The sequence below is a fragment of the Lutra lutra genome, chromosome 3 (genome assembly GCF_902655055.1).
Source record: "Lutra lutra chromosome 3, mLutLut1.2, whole genome shotgun sequence".
NCBI lineage: Eukaryota > Metazoa > Chordata > Mammalia > Carnivora > Mustelidae > Lutra > Lutra lutra.
In genome coordinates this window covers 73191780-73209941 of record NC_062280.1, presented here as the reverse complement: position 1 = coordinate 73209941, position 18162 = coordinate 73191780, and the positions used below count along the sequence as shown (strand labels likewise).

At 40.1% G+C, this 18162-nt stretch overlaps 1 protein-coding gene across 1 annotated transcript; it reads left to right on the top strand.

Moving 5' to 3' along the window:
- The first annotated feature begins 9573 nt into the window (after positions 1 to 9573).
- Positions 9574 to 11066, top strand: LOC125096323 (src kinase-associated phosphoprotein 1). Its single transcript, XM_047723181.1, has one exon. It carries the CDS (start codon positions 9731 to 9733, stop codon positions 10820 to 10822), a length of 1092 nt encoding a protein of 363 aa, XP_047579137.1. The 5' UTR covers positions 9574 to 9730; the 3' UTR covers positions 10823 to 11066.
- The last annotated feature ends 7096 nt before the right edge of the window (positions 11067 to 18162 follow it).

Sequence of the window (18162 nt, the reverse complement as noted above, 5' to 3'; positions counted from 1 at the left end):
TCATTTTCCATTTTTTGCTGAGTGCTTACTGTGTGTATGCACCAAGAACTATCTTAGATACTTAAGAGACAAAGATGAATAAAGCACTTTGTGCATTAGAGTAAATAAAAATAATAATCATAAAAAGATTTGGAGGTCATTGTAATAAATGGTATCTCAGTGATATAAATAAGAATAATGGAGAATAGAGTGCCAGCTCTTTGGAAGGGACCTAGAATCTTCCTATTTGAGCTGAGTCTCAAGGGGTGAGCAAGACCTTATAGATGGCAGGAAAAGGGGGTTGCTGGCATTCCCAAGGAGGAGCAGAAGGAGCTAAAGCATACAGGCAAAAGGAACAAATTATTTGGCTTGGTTGTCTACAGGGTTGTGGCAGGAAACGAGTTTGGAAAAGGAGGCAGGCGTCAGATCCTGGGATCTCATGTAGAGAGATTTTATATAGAGGAAATGATGGGATTTAATTTGTATTTTAGAGTGATTATTCTGGTAGTAGTTTTAAAAATTGATTAATAGTGTCATCCCAACTTCAGTAAAAACTTGAGTTATTTGCATACGCCAATCACAACCTTTTGCCTTAACATAGAGTATCTCCTATACTCTAAATTCCTTAATATTTTTTAAATTAGCTGCCTTTTTTTCCTCAAAATTATTTTAAAATAAGGTTTAAATCACAAGTATACATGGCAAGTCAGTGTCATTTGCCTTAAAAGTGAATATAATGGAAGCAATATTAACAAAACAGTATTATGAAATTCAATCTACACAATTTCCAAAAACATTGAGTCGGAAGACAATTCTAATTTTGACTTTTAATGCTTTCAAAGTAGTCTTTAAAAATGCCCCCTCAGAAAAGTTGTAGTGGGCGAAGTAGAGGCAAGGGAAATGAATAGGCTGCAAGTATGAAGTGGGGGAAAAACAGAAATAAAGGAGGCAGAGGTCAGTTCCAGGTATAGGGGCTAAGGGATAGGAGATTTTCATGTGCACCATATTTTTACACCTCTGAACCTTTGTTTGTGCTGAAATATCCACCCCAAACCCTCCAGTGTCCTCTTTCTCTCACCCAAATTACTGTTCTCTCCCACTTGTTTCCACCAAATTGCTTTTATAGTTGGTATATCTCTGCAGTCCTTGACAGTGACATTGTGTGTTGCAAATCTTCGTATTTTTAAGGGCTTGGCAGTTGCCTACAGTGAGTGTGCAATAAATGCTAAGTTGGAACAAGAAAATGACAAGAACAAAGACTGGTTGAGCAAGTATCAGACGGATGTTAAGGATATACTAACACCAACATAAGACTTTCTTCTTGATCCAATTAGATAAACTGGAGAAAGAACAGAAAAAGCAATGAACTTTCTGATCACGTGGTCCATGTTATGAGCCCAAATTGCCTGGAAGCATCTTACACTTTGGGAACCATGGATTAGAGCAAAGGATTTAAAGCTTTTTTGACCAAGACCTATAGAAGAAATACATTTTCTATCTGGAACCAAGGAGAATAGGAGCACGCACACTTGCGCCCACAAACACACAACTAAAGAAAAGAGCCAGGCAGCAAGTCGCCCTTACTCTGGGCAGTGTGCTGCACTAGGCTTTATACCATTCTGTTGTCATTCCTTTCTTTTCTTTTTTTAAATGACGATGGGAGAATGCTCAATTGATGTCACCACCCACTAATTGCTTGTGAAAAATCGCATAATTTGAAAATCTCTGAATTAAGGAAATATGGACAGGGTCTACCCAAGAAATGTTGGGTTCTCCTGGATGCTGGTGGCAACAGAAATGTAATAGAGGTAAAATTGACAGTGTGGTTATACTCTCTTTTAAATGTTGTAACATTTTCACATAGGGAGGTGGAATTTATAAATCCATTTATTGTGAGCTAGTTTAATGTAACTCACGTTCCACAGCAATTGGTCAACTTTGGGTGACTTTTGAAGGGAAAGTAGAACTTCAGGGAAAACCGGCTGGTGGCACCAACCTTGCAAAACAACATATTCAATAAGCATCAAATCTGATCACTTTGGGTTTTTCTTTCTCTTTTTTTCTTTCTCTCTCTCTTTTTTTAATGTTGGAAAGCATTCTATCTGCAAATTTCATTCACATCACGCTCTTCAAGAAATCTTCAACCATGGGCGCTCTTGGGTCTTTAAGTCTGTACGGCAATTGTTATCTTGGATGATAGCTTGCTTTGTAACCCTCTGGTAGCCAAATGAGTGTGACAGTGATGAAATTAAAAGTGTAATTACATTGTGCTCATATTGTGTGTTCAAGTGAGACTTAATGACTGGGTTCCCTTGAGCGAACTGCAAAATATGAAAACGTTTCAAGTTTTAAAACAGGGAAAAATACATTTTCTTGAATGGCTCTGGAAAGGCCGCCTCTATTCACAAGTGTGGCTATAAAATAAACAATCTTCATCTTAATTTACGTTTGCTACCACACCAAGATGCTTAGGTGTTAAGAAAGGACTGTAAGGTGATGCATTTGCCAGACAAAGAGCTTTCCCTGTTATTAATGACTGTTGGTACCCCAGTGTAATCAAAGGGCACAACTGGGGTGATATACAGTGGTGACAAACCTCAGGATCTTTCCTTCTTGATGCTAACCTAACAGCTAGCAGCCGAGGACTTCCAGTGCTGTATATCTACAAGATAAATAGCACAAGATATGAATATACGTATTGCTTACAGTCTTGAAAAGTACGGTTATATCCCCTCCACAATCATTCTAAATATGACGCATTTTTCACCATTTTTGGTACAATGCTGTTGTTTGTAAATGGCAGTAGTTTTCCGGTGGAGATTTAAAACCCTCCAACTGTACTGGTCACTGCAGTCTGATTTGAAAACTATGCTGCTGGTGGTGTCAGCAGAGCCGGTTTCCAGAGATTCATTGCCCTTTTTACGTTGACAGGCAGCATCAAAAGAAGGAATCACTTCAAGAATATACCAGAAATCATTTTTATTTTTACTCCTCGATCATGCCAAGATGATCTAAAGGGAAAACTGAGAGTCGCTCATGATACGAATTTGACATGAAGGAATCTGTAAGAAGAATTCACTAGTGTTTTTATTTCCAGCTATTAAGCCATTTTTCCTTCTCTCTCCTGCTTTGGACCTGGAACCAATAAGCCCCATATTTTGCCTTGTTAAGAGTTCAAGTAATGCATTTAATTGGGAGTTATGGCCAAGGTAAAATACAGCATGAAAAGAGGTTAGCTTTCTACACTTATTCAGGTGTGAATTCCTGTGGAAAAATTCTATAATCACTGATCAGGTTTCCATGAAAAATAAAGTGAACCAAACCACTGAATGGACAAAGCAAGGTCTTTTCCCAGATCAATAGCAAAGACACGTCCATGCACACACAGAGGAAGTCGGTGCAGCTCCATGACCTTTTCATGAACTTTCTGGGAGACGGAAAGATCATTCAAAGGGCAGAGGTCAGCATTCATGCTGGTCACAAACAAAAATCAGATTTAACCTCGTAATGAAAGATTCAGGGCTCTCACCTACTGATGCAAATTAAATACTATTATTGTACATTTTCTTACATTATCTATTGCAGAAGAAACTGCTTTTGTATTTGAAGCATATATTAACATTTCCTTACCAATTCATATTATTTTGCTATTATTATCAAGAATCACCGGATTAAAATGGAGGTTTAAAAATGGGAAGACCTCAGTCAAGATGGGAATCTTTAGCTCATCAAGAAGAACAGATGCTCAGGAGGCCCTCTCTGGATGCCCCTGCACCAGCCCCAGGACACAGAGCAAAGGGGGTAGAGCAGGATTCCAGAAACACAACATAATATGAAGCTAAGAAGAGAGCCTCAGTTAGAAATAAATCACATAGGTCACAGGGGAAGACCCACCACACAAAAAATGAGACCAGTTCGCAGTTTTTGCTCCAGAGATGTTCAGTGCAGAAGAGACAGCAGTGGGAATAACTAGTAATCTAGAGAATTTTACTAAAAAGCCATGTTTCTAGTAGCCCAGACTCAAATAAGCAACATTGTAAAAGCCCAAAACTACCTGGGTTCCTGGGCAGAAGGTGTCCATACAGAAGTGCCAACTGGTAACCTTTCTTGCCATTGTTCTTCAACAAAGAGGAATTCCAATAGAACAAAGTCTTTTAGAATCAGTTAGTGATAAGGCCCTTTGGGGAACTTTGAGAAATCAAGCAAGTATCAGAACATAGGAATTCTACTCTTCAGAAAAATTCAGTATCTTAGCTATCAATTAAGAAGGAAAGGCATTTTTAGAGAAACTGAGGCACCCACTACAGGCCACAAATGGCTTTGTATCCTTCTATGGATAGTACATGATAGTTCAAGGTCAGAAAGTTCTGAAGCCTTTAATAAATGCACCTGTAACATATAGAGAAATCTAGGCATTCGTTATTCCTGCCTTTCCATGTTCTAATTTTCCGGGGCACAGCATTTAATTTTCTTAATCAATTGACATATGACATAAGCAAATTCCAATACATCTTAAATCCATTTCTACCAGTAGTTGGTCTGTGAAACTTTAAATCTCAAAGTTTTGTGTTGCGTTGGAAATTAGCTCTTAGGGAAAAAAGTCAACCTATGTGGGCATATGGGAAGTGGGATGGGCCTGAGAGGGTGGATGCCTACTACAGCCTGTAGAACTTGACATTTAGGAAAACAAAAACAAAACCAAAAAACATTGGCAGAGCATTCCAGCTTACCCTTTTTGTTTTCCAGAAAAGAGGCCAACGCTTGGTGATAGAGTATGTGTGATGGGATGGGGGTAGAGGGCAGAGGGAGGAGTGGTGGAGGGATGAAGGGCAGGCACTGACCAATCAGAACAGAGGAAAGCCCAGGCCATGAGAATGAACTGGGGTCTAGTGCTGGGGCAGGATCCGAAAACTCCTCTGCAAGTACCAGTTAAATTCTTTAGATCCTGAACTGTGGGAAGGTGGAAGATATACTGGGGAGGGCCAGTTAGCTCAGGTAATAGATAACATACAGTATCAGACATAGAGTATCCTCTTGGGCCTGGGAGAAAGATGATGTTTAGTTAAATACCCATCTGCCCAGGCTAGAATCCTGACTCTACCACCTACAATATAAATATTCTTAGACAAACTAATTAACTTCTGTAGGCCTTGGTTTATTCATCCATATAATGGGCATAATAATAGTAACCTCATGGGACCATATAATCATACATAATACTGCACTAGATGCTTTAAGTGCACTCTTCTTCTGCCTTCCATGACTCTCTGAGGTAGAGGGTTTTTATTATTCACATTTTACAGATGAAGGAATGGAGTCTCTGGTAGGGTGACAAACTTGCCACCATCTCACATTTGGTAAGAGACAGAGAGGGGACTCAGTCCAGGAAGTCTGGCATGGAGCCCTGTGTCAACCTCACAGTTTGACTCCAGACACTAGTCTACATTGGTCTTAATGGTATTGCTTAAATGGCCTCCCACTGAGACCATAGTATTTATTTAAAATAAATAAGCTGCTTATAAAAGGATTTAATGTAATGGATTTCTGCCTAACTTTTTCCAGAGAGGCCGACTTGTCCAAGTTCACACAACAAATTAGTGGCAAAATTGCATTAAAGGTTCATCTTCTGGCCCTTAGTGCATGTGTTTCCAGTGCACACACAGCCATGAGTACAGATTTCAAAATAGATCGGAAGAACGCTCTATGAAGCATGGCACAGTGGATAAAAATGTGGACTCTCGAAGTAGACTGCCTGAGTTAGAATCCTGATGCTACTGATGTGTCCTGGGACCTTATAAAAGTTCAGTGACCACTCTGTGCCTTATTTTGCTCATCTGGAAAATGAGCACTAAGGGAGGAATGCATGTAGGACAGTTAGAACAATGCCAGGGACACTAAAACCACTCAATAAATGCTAGCTATTATTATTTTTCTTTCAAGCACATAGCCCCTGTGCAATCAGATCAACGACTGAATTTCAGAAGTTTTGCCTTGTACTTTCCAGAACTGTGTTGGGTCAAGAGAACGACAGTGGGTACATGGTGGACTAAATTAGAAGGACAGAGAGTTATTTCAAGTCTTCTGAAGAGGAATGGTTAAGCCTTAGTTCTGAAATCAGATAATACTTCAAAGAAACTTGGTAACATTATAGAGAAGGAGGTCTGAGAAAGTATTATAGTTGAAAAAGGAAAAAATTAAAGGGGAACGCTTGAAAGCATATCATACTCCTGTGTCAGTAAATTTTATTCAGGGAAGGTTTGGGCTTGCAAGAATCATGATATTATTCAAATCAGAAATAGAGAGCAAACTCAGTAAATATAATTTGTGTGAAACATTTTAAATGTCAGTTTTTTCAAGTAAATAAAATACAGAACATAATATAAATGTGTATTAGGGAAAGAATGGAGAATTACAATTAACCTGAAATAAATATTAAGTCCAATCCTAGGGGGAGAGGGCATAAAGATTTAAAAAATCTATTTCCCTTTCATCGGCTTCCATAAAATTTTTTAATTCTTCACGGAGCACAGTGAGTACGTTTCTGCCTCTTCTCCCTTTTAATGTGTTCAACTTGGTTTTAAGCACGCATCAGAAAGCAGCTTACAATGAAAGCCTTTTGTCGTCTGTAGACAGAAACGTCAGAAGCTGAACCCCGGCCGATACAAGGTATAAAAGAATTCCCCTTGATGCCATCTGTCCTTCAAGGTCAAGCCCTGCACAGCTGCATGCTCAGGATGGTCTAGGATCACCTGGGCAACCTCTGGGTGATGCTCATATTTGAGATGTGACCTAACATGGAGAAGAAAGGGGAGAAATAGCAACATGATATTTAACAGATTCTGGTCTGAGTGATCACACATTTGGCTTCCTGCAAGGCATAAATCCATTATCTTCAAAACTGGCCTACTTGCATTGCTGGCATTCCTCCTAAACAGCTGCAAATGATAAGCCTTACTCTACATAATTTTCTTTAAAGCACCTTGGAGATATGATTAACCATATACATATATATATGATAGACCCTTATTTTCCCTGTTCCACCTTGTGAAAGATACAGAGATTTCAGTGACCTCCTCCATTTTTTTTATTGACTCTATGAATGAATCCTTCAGAGCTGCGTCGTTCTACAGAGATTCGTGTCCCAACAACGAGACCATATCTTAAAAAGTAAACTTTTTAAAAAATTAAAGAACTAGATCACGCATTATAATCTGTTCTATTTTTCCTCATGTAGAGAATTTTTTCCCCTATAATATTCTATTGAAGAAAGTGGTTTTAACCAAGAGCTTCTAGAAAAAGAAAAGTGTTGGCTCTGGTTTCTTGCAATGCTTGAATAAGGTCAGCAAATATTAAGACCTAGGGGCCTTAGGTAAAATTGCTTTCAAAGCCCTTTGATAAAAAAAAAAAAAAGAAAAAAGAAAAGAAAAGTAAAAGAAAAGTTTTAAATCAAATGGAGCTCTCCTTTTCCAATCTATTAAATAATCCTAGAATCATAATCATGTATTTGGAGAGGTCTATGGTAATGTCCCAAAGCCAACTTATGAATGGCTGGCAGAGTTAACTGTGTGTATCTTTTCCCCCCTCAAATTCCGTAGCTTCAAATTAGGCAGGGTGGAAGTATTTACACTTGGGACATTGGCAAATGCTTCTTCCTCCTACCATCCCAGGAGCTGGTTGCTAAATATTTACCAAGCACCATCAATTTAACAGGACCATGGATTCAGCCCTGGACCCTAAAGCTGGGGAAGGTTATTTCTGGGGACACCAGTGTTTGAGATGCATTAGGTACTCGAATAGTATCTAGTATGCTCATGTCTTAAAGAGATATGAAGGGATGATGTGATACTGGGGACAAAAAATGCAAAAAGATTATGCTTAATCAAGTTTTTTCTCAAAAATACCTTTAACGAAATAGAAAAACTACTATTAGGGAGGATAAACTGAACCTCGCATGGCAATGACTGACAACTAGGATTTTATAGAAGTGTGGAAAAGTCTTCTGAAAACAGCCTTTTTTAATCAAGAAAATCTCTCTGTATGTGTGCTTGTTCCTTTTTTCCCCTAAAGAAAAAACTTACCTCATACATTAAAAAAGCAACGACAAGAATCTCTCCATATGTTTTACATTAATGAAGCAACTTCCTCTCTGGAAAAAGACTGTCAAATAAAGTGGATTTAACTTTGACTCATCATTAGCTCTGTTCCCTTCCCTGTTTTGGCATTCTTGACTCTCACTCAGTACCACCCGTCCTTCCAGGAGAGTCTGGTAGTAAAATCATGGAGGGAGTTTAGCTTTTATTGATTCTAAAAGAACAATATAACAAGATACTGGCAATAATAAACAGATACAAAGTTGTTTCAGCTTGGAAACAATTGCAGCCGTATAACCCTTGGTGGCCTCTTTTATATGAACCGTTATTTTTCTCTTCACAATGACTAACACGGGAACTATCATCTATCCAGTCTAGCAGGTTCTACTTGCTCAGGAAACAGTTAAACTACTGCAGGTCGGCCCTCCGACCTCATGGAAATGCTTTGATTTGTCTCCCACACAAAACCAATTTGAGTCATTTATTTGACTAACAACTCCCAACAGAATCAAGGCACTGCACAAAGTCTCCTTTTAAGAAAAATTTACCCTCACACATATGTGACTTTGCCAAGAAAGTTTCCTCTGGAAAAGACACAGATTTCATGTGCTTTCATGAAGTGTCTATAGAGCTTTTACTTAATATTAAGGAATTGCATAATTCGGCATTTTTTTTAAAAAGCAGCCTCACAATTCCAATCTAGTTTAATTTGATGCTGTTTTGGACATGGGAAATAAAAGTTTGACTTTGGCAATGCTCTGGGGTAAACCATTCAAATGTAATATTACGCCAAGGGCTCCTAGCCACAGAATAGGAGGATGTGGGTCCCTGACTCTTGAGTCTTGTGGTTAGCCAGTGTCCTCTGGATATGTGATTTTGTAAGCATGTTTGTGTAAGTTATTCTCGTCTGAATATTGCAAATGTTTCTATATCCCATCTTCCGAAACATTCTCCAAGGGAAAGAAAATCAAATAGTTAAAAATATACTCAAATAACAACTCCTATTCCAAAATGGGTGATTCATAATTGAGTCAGCTTCTCCCTGCTCAAAGGTCACCGTAGGAGCAGCCAGGAGGGAGGGTGACATTCTCCTGTGACATCACAGCCCCTCCAGGGTCATCCTGCAGCTAAGCAGTCACTGGCTTCATACCACATATATCTGAGTGACCAAGATTTTGCGTGATGGTTGTAGAAAAGAGACGGAAAAGAGAAAGACGACCAAGAAAGTCCTTTGACAGAAAATAAAATCTCTCTTTTGTATTCCAATTTCAAAGGGAACTAAGTTCTGCACACGCTACTCTCAAACTGTAGAGCTTAAGAACACCAGCCTGCATCAAGTCGTTAACCTTTTAGGACCTACTCAAAGCAGTGTAGTGTGACTTTATTAATGAATGCTTTAATGTGGTCTATAAAAGCTAACAAACACAGACACTTGCTATGATTCATCAAATTTAATATTCCATCAAACCTTTCCGTTTAAAAACCAATGATCTCCGCGGCCCCGCCCTGCGGACAGGCCCGGCAGCCGCCGCAGTAGCGGCAGCGACAGAGGTACAGGTGCCTCTGCCAGGCGACAGCCGCCTGCCAGCCCGCCGGCCCTGGCACCAGGCCTTCACGCCCCTCTCCCGCCTCACACACCGGCCTCCCCACCGCCCGGCCAAATGCAGGCCGTCGCCCTCCCCGAGGAGATCCGTTGGCTCATGGAAGATGCTGAGGAGTTTTTGGGGGAAGGTTTGCGGAATGAAAATCTTAGTGCTACTGCGAGGGACCACAGAGACCACATTCTACGGGGCTTCCAGCAAGTCAAAACTAGGTACTATTGGGATATTCAGCCCCAAGGGGGAGACCAAGCTGAAAGTTACCTTGGGCAGGACAGCTCTGATGATAATCAGAGTGGAACTCACGGCCCTTCTCTCATATCGGATGCACCTTTTCTGCCTGATTATCAGGATGAGGGAGTGGAAGACCTCCTAAAAGGAGCTCAAGAGCTTGATAACATCATCAAGCAAGGATACTTGGAGAAGAAAAGCAAAGATCACAGTTTCTTCGGATCGGAGTGGCAGAAGCGGTGGTGTGTTGTCAGCAGAGGCCTCTTCTACTACTACGCTAATGAGAAAAGCAAACAGCCCAAGGGGACCTTTCTCATTAAAGGCTACAGTGTACGGATGGCCCCCTACCTGCGAAAAGATTCCAAGAAAGAATCCTGCTTTGAACTGACCTCCCAGGATAGGCGAAGCTATGAGTTTACAGCTGCCAATCCAGCCGAAGCCAGGGACTGGGTGGATCAGATCAGTTTCTTGTTAAAGGATCTGAGCTCCTTAACCATTCCGTGTGAAGAGGAGGAGGAAGAAGAGGAAGAGGAAGAGACATATGATGATATTGATGGTTTTGATGCCCCAAATTCTGGTTCCCAATGCAGACCTGTCATCTTGCCTGGGAGTGCGGGGCTAAAAGAGCCCACAAAGGAGAGAGAAGAAGATATTTATGAAGTCTTACCAGAAGAAGAGCGTGACCTAGAAGAGGATGAGAACGGCACTCTACATAAAGGAGTGGACTATACCAATTATTACCAGGGCCTATGGGATTGCCATGGTGACCAGCCAGACGAACTGTCCTTCCAAAGGGGTGACCTCATCCGCATTCTGAGCAAGGAGTATAACGTGTATGGCTGGTGGGTTGGAGAACTGAACAGCCTCATCGGTATTGTTCCAAAGGAGTATCTCACCACTGCCTTTGAAATGGAAGAAATATGAAGCCCAGGACACATATCCTTTTCTCTGGCCTGCCGTTATGAAGAAAACAATCATCAGGAGTCTCTATTCCCTACCCCAGCCACCCCACCAATACCACAGACTCTTCTCTTGACTGAAGAGACCCAAGCCTCTGACACCTGGTAGTCACTGAAAACCGCCAGTGAGACGAGTAGGAAAAGGCATAGTCAGCAGATCTGTTAATACACCTGCCTTGTCATAGCTCATCCCACCTTTTTTTTTTTTTTCATCCTGCCTTTAAACATGTCCACACATCCACTTCTGCCTTCTCCCCAGGCTTGTCACAGAGAAGGTGAGAGCGGAGGAAAACTTTGGAGGAGGAAGTTGCTAGTTGTTTCGTCTGATTAGAAAAGCATAAATAAACTTCATACTTGGTTCCTAAAAAAAAAAAAAAAAAAAAAAAAAAAAAAAAAAAAAAAAAAAAACCAATGATCTTTTTTTAAAATACCAAAACCTCAAAATGGAAGTCCTGGGCTCCAATTAAACTTAATGCATCAAAAAATAAAAACTGTAAGAATTTAATAGTGGCCAACATTTTGAATAGACAATAAAAGCACTAAATGCTGTGCAAATTAATTGATAACTCCAGAAAATGTTTTATTAAAACCATAGACAACCAAGAGACGTAGCCCTTGAAAAGAGACTTGCTGTTTAAGGCACACATTGTCTGCTATGTGGCAAGGCAAAAGACCCTATTGTAAAACAGCTGGGCTCATTGCTTCAGGCAAAGGCAAATCTTATAGTCAAAAAAAGCTGAATTATAAACTTGTAGAATATTTGCACTACTGTACTCAATGACTTTTATATTTTGGAAACCGATACTTATGTGCCTGGCTTTCTCTGTAAGATCCTTTCTTGTCTAATTTTGATATATACAGTTTCTCACTGATATTTTATAAACTGTGCTACCAAAGAACAGCTCACCTTGCTTGCATTCAGTGTCCATCAACAATTCTTGGACAAGGTTTTCAAAATGTCAGTTTGCTTTAATGTTTTTAAAGCATGTTTTTCTTTTTGTTTTTCTTTTTCATGTTTTTCTTCATGTTTTTCTTTTTCAATATTTGTGTGCTGTGGCATTTATCAGACAAAAAATAAAGAGGACAATTTTGGTGGTCATATCTGGTTCCACTTGATTTTGTGTTCAAAATCTAGGTCATGGTCAATGCCTGATACATGCCAAAAATCATTACAGTTTCAGGGAACCACTGTCCCAGGTCCTGAGAACCCTTGGTGGACAAAGAAAGGAGCCAATAAATTATGTCACCAGGACAATCTGCCATGTCATCAAAGAAAAATCCAAGTGTATTATTATCTTTTTCTCTTCAAATCATCCTGTAGATGTCTTAAGTGCTTTGCAAACTTTATTCCTTTTTATCTGGTTGTCAGGTAGGTTATCTCTCATTTTACTAATGAAGGATCAGACACAGTGAAGTTAACTGATGAGCTGAGGCTTCCAATAAAACTAAATCAAGAGGCTACTGACATCAAGATCTTTCCATCATTAAGAATGCCATTTCTTACCTCCTAGAATAGGGAATGCCAAGTTATGTGAATTTTACCCAGTTCAGTTAACTTCTCTCAAGCACACTCCAAAACAGAAAAAAAAAATGTTCAGCTTCTTTAGCTTTTTTAAAAAATTCAACCATAGACTCTAGAAGATATTTTAAATGACATGGGAAGCAAAAAGCTCCTATGTTTCTGCTATGAAATGTGAATAATTCACTCATATTATCTGAGCTTTGTATGACAAACTGACTCATGAATCATAGGGTAACCATAAAAAAATGGTGTCCATGTGACAAAAAGTAGGTCAATTTTTAAATTTCAGCTATATGTCAATCCATCTTAGAGATAAATAAGAAGGATACATTTTTATTGAGAATTAGACTCATGTACAGGGAAAGAATTCGGTATGATTCAAGATCACAGAAGTTATGCTTAGCCAGGACTTTCAAAGACAGAGTTTCAATCATTCATCTTAGAAATGAGGATGCTAAGTTCTGAGAGGATAGACAACTTAACTTCTACAACCATAATTAGGGACACTGTTGACATGATCAAGTTCATCTAATCATTTCAACCATAAATTGGGCCTCAGTGAAGAGAAAGAGTTTTACTAGCTATGTTCTGAGCTCCCTTCCAACTATAAAGTCCAAATAGTTATTACCTTTTATCAGGGAATATCCAGGTCCCCTATTTCCCACTTGATGTTCTATTCATCCTTGTTTCATTTTTTCAACATAGGGAGACAGATGTAGAATAATGTGTAAGGTACATCACAAGCCACATTATTGTGAACTATTCAGTTTGCTGGTGGGGCTTGTTGGTGGAAGGGTCAAGGTCATCCTAGAAATCTGTATCATGGCTTTGATATCCTTTATAGGAAACAAGAGGGTAAAGGGCTGGTCCAAGGGAGCAGCCACTGGATGGCGCTGTAGAGCCTGCGTGACAGAGTGAGGTGAGAGCCTGGTTGACTATGTGAAGGCCTTGGCTGAGGCGCAAATTTTCACACTCAGTTTCCCACTTGTCCTGTATGAGCCCTTACTACTCCGGCTTGTAGATCTCAGTCCCCACCGCTGTAGATCTTAGTCCCCACCGCTGAAGCCAAGAATGTGACTTTTGGCTATAGCTGGACAGGTGGGGCATCCACTCTTGGCTAGGAACATGATGGTGGAGGGGGATGAGAGTTGTAGAGGACTCTGCTTCAGGGGCTGACTGAGCATGTTCTCAGGGCACTGGGGGCTCTCTCTCACAGAACTGCTATAACATGCTGCATTAGGAATTAGCAACCCTAAGGCCCAGAGTTCCCTTCATCTCCCCCTCATTTAATACTATAGTTCTACAGTGAGCAAAAACCCAACAAGGTCACTATAGTCTGGTCACATGTCTTTACTGGTCGAAGTTGCCTCATATAATAAACTCATTCAGAGTGGATTTCAGCACAGCATCAGTCTCTTTTAAGAGTGTTTTGTCATGAGCTCATCACTGTCCAGTTCCCTTTGACCTCTATGTTCCAGAAACAGTGAATTAGTAACTGTTCTCCAAAGCCTCCAAGATCTCTCTCATCTATACATCTTTGCACTTACTTTTCTTTCTCACAGAGAATTGTCTTCCCACTACTTCCTTCCTTGTTAATTCTTTTGACTCTCTCCTTTGATAGCCAGGAATCTTTCTCTTTTCCTCCAACCCCATCCTGTATTGAGCGAGGTCCCCTCAGGTGTGTTCCCATGGCACATTATACCTCTCCTATTGGGGCTTTAAATTGCATTTTTGCTTGGCTGTCACCTCCACGGGGCTGCTGTGGAGCAGCCAGATGGGCTACTCCATAAAGGTAAAGTCCTTGCTTAGTGCCTATTATTTTATATACCAGCTCTAGCACAGGCTCTGGCCACAGGGTCCAAACGTAAACTGCATTTCAATTTAATTCATTTCCTTTGTAATTCTGTCTACTTCTTGGAATGATTTTAAAAACATTACTCTGAGAAGACATCTGTAGGTTTCATCTGGCTGCTGAAGGATTCTGTGGCATAAAAAATTTTAAGAACATCTGCTAAAGGCTCAATAAGTACATGATGAATGATTAGTTAGAAAAATAAATGGATGAAAGAAACTAAATTAAATGAAAGAGAATTCCCTATGATCCACCAAGGAAAGAAGGCGTGACTCTAGGTCTGAGAGTTGTGAGAACCTGCTGCCCATGAGCATGATTTTATTGCACAAGATAGAGGCATGAAACTGCAGAAAAGTTCCAAGTTTCATGAATACCCAATGTCTCTGGCCTGTGAAAAACTCTTGGTTGCCTATGTTACCACCAATCCCTTCCCCTTTCTTCCATGCTAGCAGGGCTTACCTCCTATAATAGTGCTAAACCAGCCCAATATTCCTTTGTGTTTAGTCATGGCTATGGCCCAGTTCTGGACAATAAGATGTAAGGGGAAGGGGCGCCTGGGTGGCTCAGTGGGTTAAAGCCTCTGCCTTTGGCTCAGGTCATGATCTGAGGTTCCTGGGATCGAGCCCCGCATTGGGCTCTCTGCTCAGTGGGGAGCCTGCTTCCTCCTCTCTCTCTGTGCCTCTCCGCCTACTTGTGATCTCTCTCTCTCTCTGTCAAATAAATTTTTAAAAATCTTAAAAAAAAAAAGATGTAAGGGGAAATCTGCTAGGAGTTTCTGGGAAATAGGTCCTTCTTTGACCAACAGTGATCTCAGAGAGAAGCTTTCTACCACTCTGCCTCTGAGCACAGCTTTGCAAAGGTGTGCAGTCTAGAAATATGGTGGCCATCTTATGTCCAAGATACAATAAATTTGAGGATGAAAAGAAAACATGCTAAGGATGGCAGATAGAAGTGAAGGAGGAACTTGGGTCTTCAGTAGTATGATTATCATTAAGTCTTTCATGGCATCACCCTATTCCAAACATCTTTATATATAAGATGATTATATATCATTATTATTCAGCCCATTCTTTGGTGGATATCCTATGACTCAATGCCTTCCCATTTCAAACAGCAACACAAGCCACTGACAAATTTGGCTGCCATGAAGATTAGGTCTGTGGTCCTAACCCATCAGTTAATATTTCCTTCTGCAAAGTTCAGATTCATTCAGTAATTATTTTAGCCCTCAAATACACGAGACAGAAAAAAATGAGCGTTGGCTCTGTAGTAGGGAAATGACTTCATGATCCTATAATCACCATCACCAGCAGACCGTGTTGAAACATTGCTATGTATCTAACTCTCCTGTCCCCTGACCTAAGAAGCCAGGCCTGGACTGAAAGGAGCATACAGAAAAGGTTAAATTCTGCTCTGAAATTGGAGTTTGCCATGATTCACACCAGTCCCAGATATCACTTCACCCAATTCCAGCCCATCCCCTAGTGTACCTCATTCTCTATCAGGGCATTGACATAGCTTTCTAATGGACTGTATGCTCTTTTGAAGTAAGGGACAGTATCCAGGGGTTATCGTATACTCCGTCAGTATCCAAACAGGAGTCAATAAATGTTTATTTGATAGTGCTTTAGAAAAGGTTTAGGACTACAGGCAATCCTCAGATATACTGAGGGTTCAGTTCTAGGCCACCACAATAAAGTGAATACTGCAATTAAGTGAGTCCAATGAATTTTTTCATTTTCCAGTGCATATAGAAGTTATGCTTACACTCTGCTGTAGTCTATCAAGTGAGCCATAGCATTATAACTAAAGAGAACTCACAATGTACATACCATAATTTAAGAATATTACTAAAAAGTGCTATCATCTGAGTTTTCAGCAACTTGAAATCTTTTTGGTGGTGTAGAATCTTGCCTGGATGTTGATGGCTGCTCACTGATCAGGGAGCTAGTTGCTAAAGGCGGGGATGGCTACAGCAATTTCTCAAAATAAGACAACAGTGAAGTTTACCACATCAACTGACTCTTCATGTCACTTGAACACTTGGAAGCCATTGCGGGATTGGCTTAATTTCATATTGTTGCGTCTCAGAAAATGGGGAGGCCCAAGGAGAGGAAAAGAGATGGGGGAATGGCTGGTCATTGGAGCAGTCAGAATGCACATAACATTTATTTCCTAAGTACACTGTCTTATACTGATCACAGATCACCACAACAGATACAATAATAGTGACAGAGTTTGAAATCTTGTGGGAATTACCAAAAGGTGACACAGAGACATGATGTGAGCAAATGCTGTTAGAAAAATGGTGCCCACAGACTTGCTTGAAATCTTCAATTTATTAAAAACATGCAATATCTGGGAAGCACAATAAGAACAAAGTGCAGTGAGGTATGTCTGTATTCATGAGAGTTGAGAGTAGGTAACATAGTCCCTACAGACAAAGCATGTGTATAAAAAGATACTTATGATTCCAAGTAGCATGCATTCCAACAGCTACATGAAGGAGAAAGTCAAGGTCCCCTGGGGCTGAGATGGGAGAGGAAGGCTCCATAGAAGAGCTGTACCTCAAACTAATCCCTAGAATGGATAAGACTTAGGAAGAGGGATGGCAGGACACACCAGGTGGGACACACAGGGGGAGCAATGACAGAGGCAGGACTGTTCCAGGAGAGTGAAGGATCGATGTAGAGAAGATAGGGGATAAAAGGGGAGAGGAAGTCTGATGTTACATGATAGAGGGCCTTTACTGTAAGCTTAGGCCTTTAGACTTCATATAACACAGGGAGCCATTTAAGTTGTAGGAGAGAGTTATAAGTATGTATTTTGCAAATGCCATTTATGATACACCCTGCTATAAGATCTGAGTCACTCATTGATGATAATTCCAGAGGCTCTACTGTCAGTCACAAGATTATCAGATAGCAGAATTATCTAGACCAAGGTTGCGATCATCTTGGGGAACAGGTTGTATAGGAGAGACTCATAAGACTTCCTATCTATGAACTGTTGCTTCCTGTTAACCCTCATACTTGATTTGAAGGAAGGTATTGCCATCACATTCCCAGAGGCAAATTAAAATTATATAGTCTTTTATTCTTCATATTTGACCTCAAGGGCAGAGACCTATAATAATCCTACATCTCACTTTATAGCACATTGTCACATTATTCCCATAAGACCCTCCTCTTGTTTCATTATTTTCTCCTCCTCACCCCAGAAACCTCATCACCATTCCTCTCGCCTTCACACAGGCATTCTAATGTTGTATGTGTATCTTTATATATCCCGCATTGTTTTGTATGTAACAAATTTGAATTTGTTTTTTAAATTTAGGCAGATGGCATTATACTTTAAATCTCATTTTTCTTACTTTCCACTAATAATTTTGCTTTTAAAATGCATCCATATTGTATATTAAAATATTGCATATCAAAATATTGATGATATTGCCTCTATTTGTTGCATAGGTTTCCATAGAATGCAACCACCCCACTTACTTATTTATTGTCCTATGCAGGGCACCCATGAGAATTCCAACTTCCAATTACCTCAAATAGCGCTAAAAAGACATCCTTGTGCATGATCCCTTCACAATAATATCTTGGGATGTGTTCAGAGGTGGACTTGCAGAAGTAGGATGACTATATAATTTATTGTCTTCCCTAAATGAAACATTTTGGGAAGTGAAGGAGGCACTATTAGTAAATTATGGCTAAACCTCAGGTTTTTCCCTGTCTTCCTGGCTAACTTGTCATCTTCATTTTAATTTCACTAAGATTGTCAGATTGTTTTCCAAAATGATCATACTCTTTACTGTTCTTCCAACAAAGATTTCCCATCACCCCCCATGTCCTTGTAAACACCTGGCATTATCCAGCTTTCCAGTTGTGACATTCTAATGTGTCTGAAGGGGTCTGTGTTGTTCCGA

Bases quoted from the DNA above. Each gene is read 5' to 3' on its own strand.
- LOC125096323 (XM_047723181.1), top strand. From the start codon at position 9,731: ATGCAGGCCGTCGCCCTCCCCGAGGAGATCCGTTGGCTCATGGAAGAT.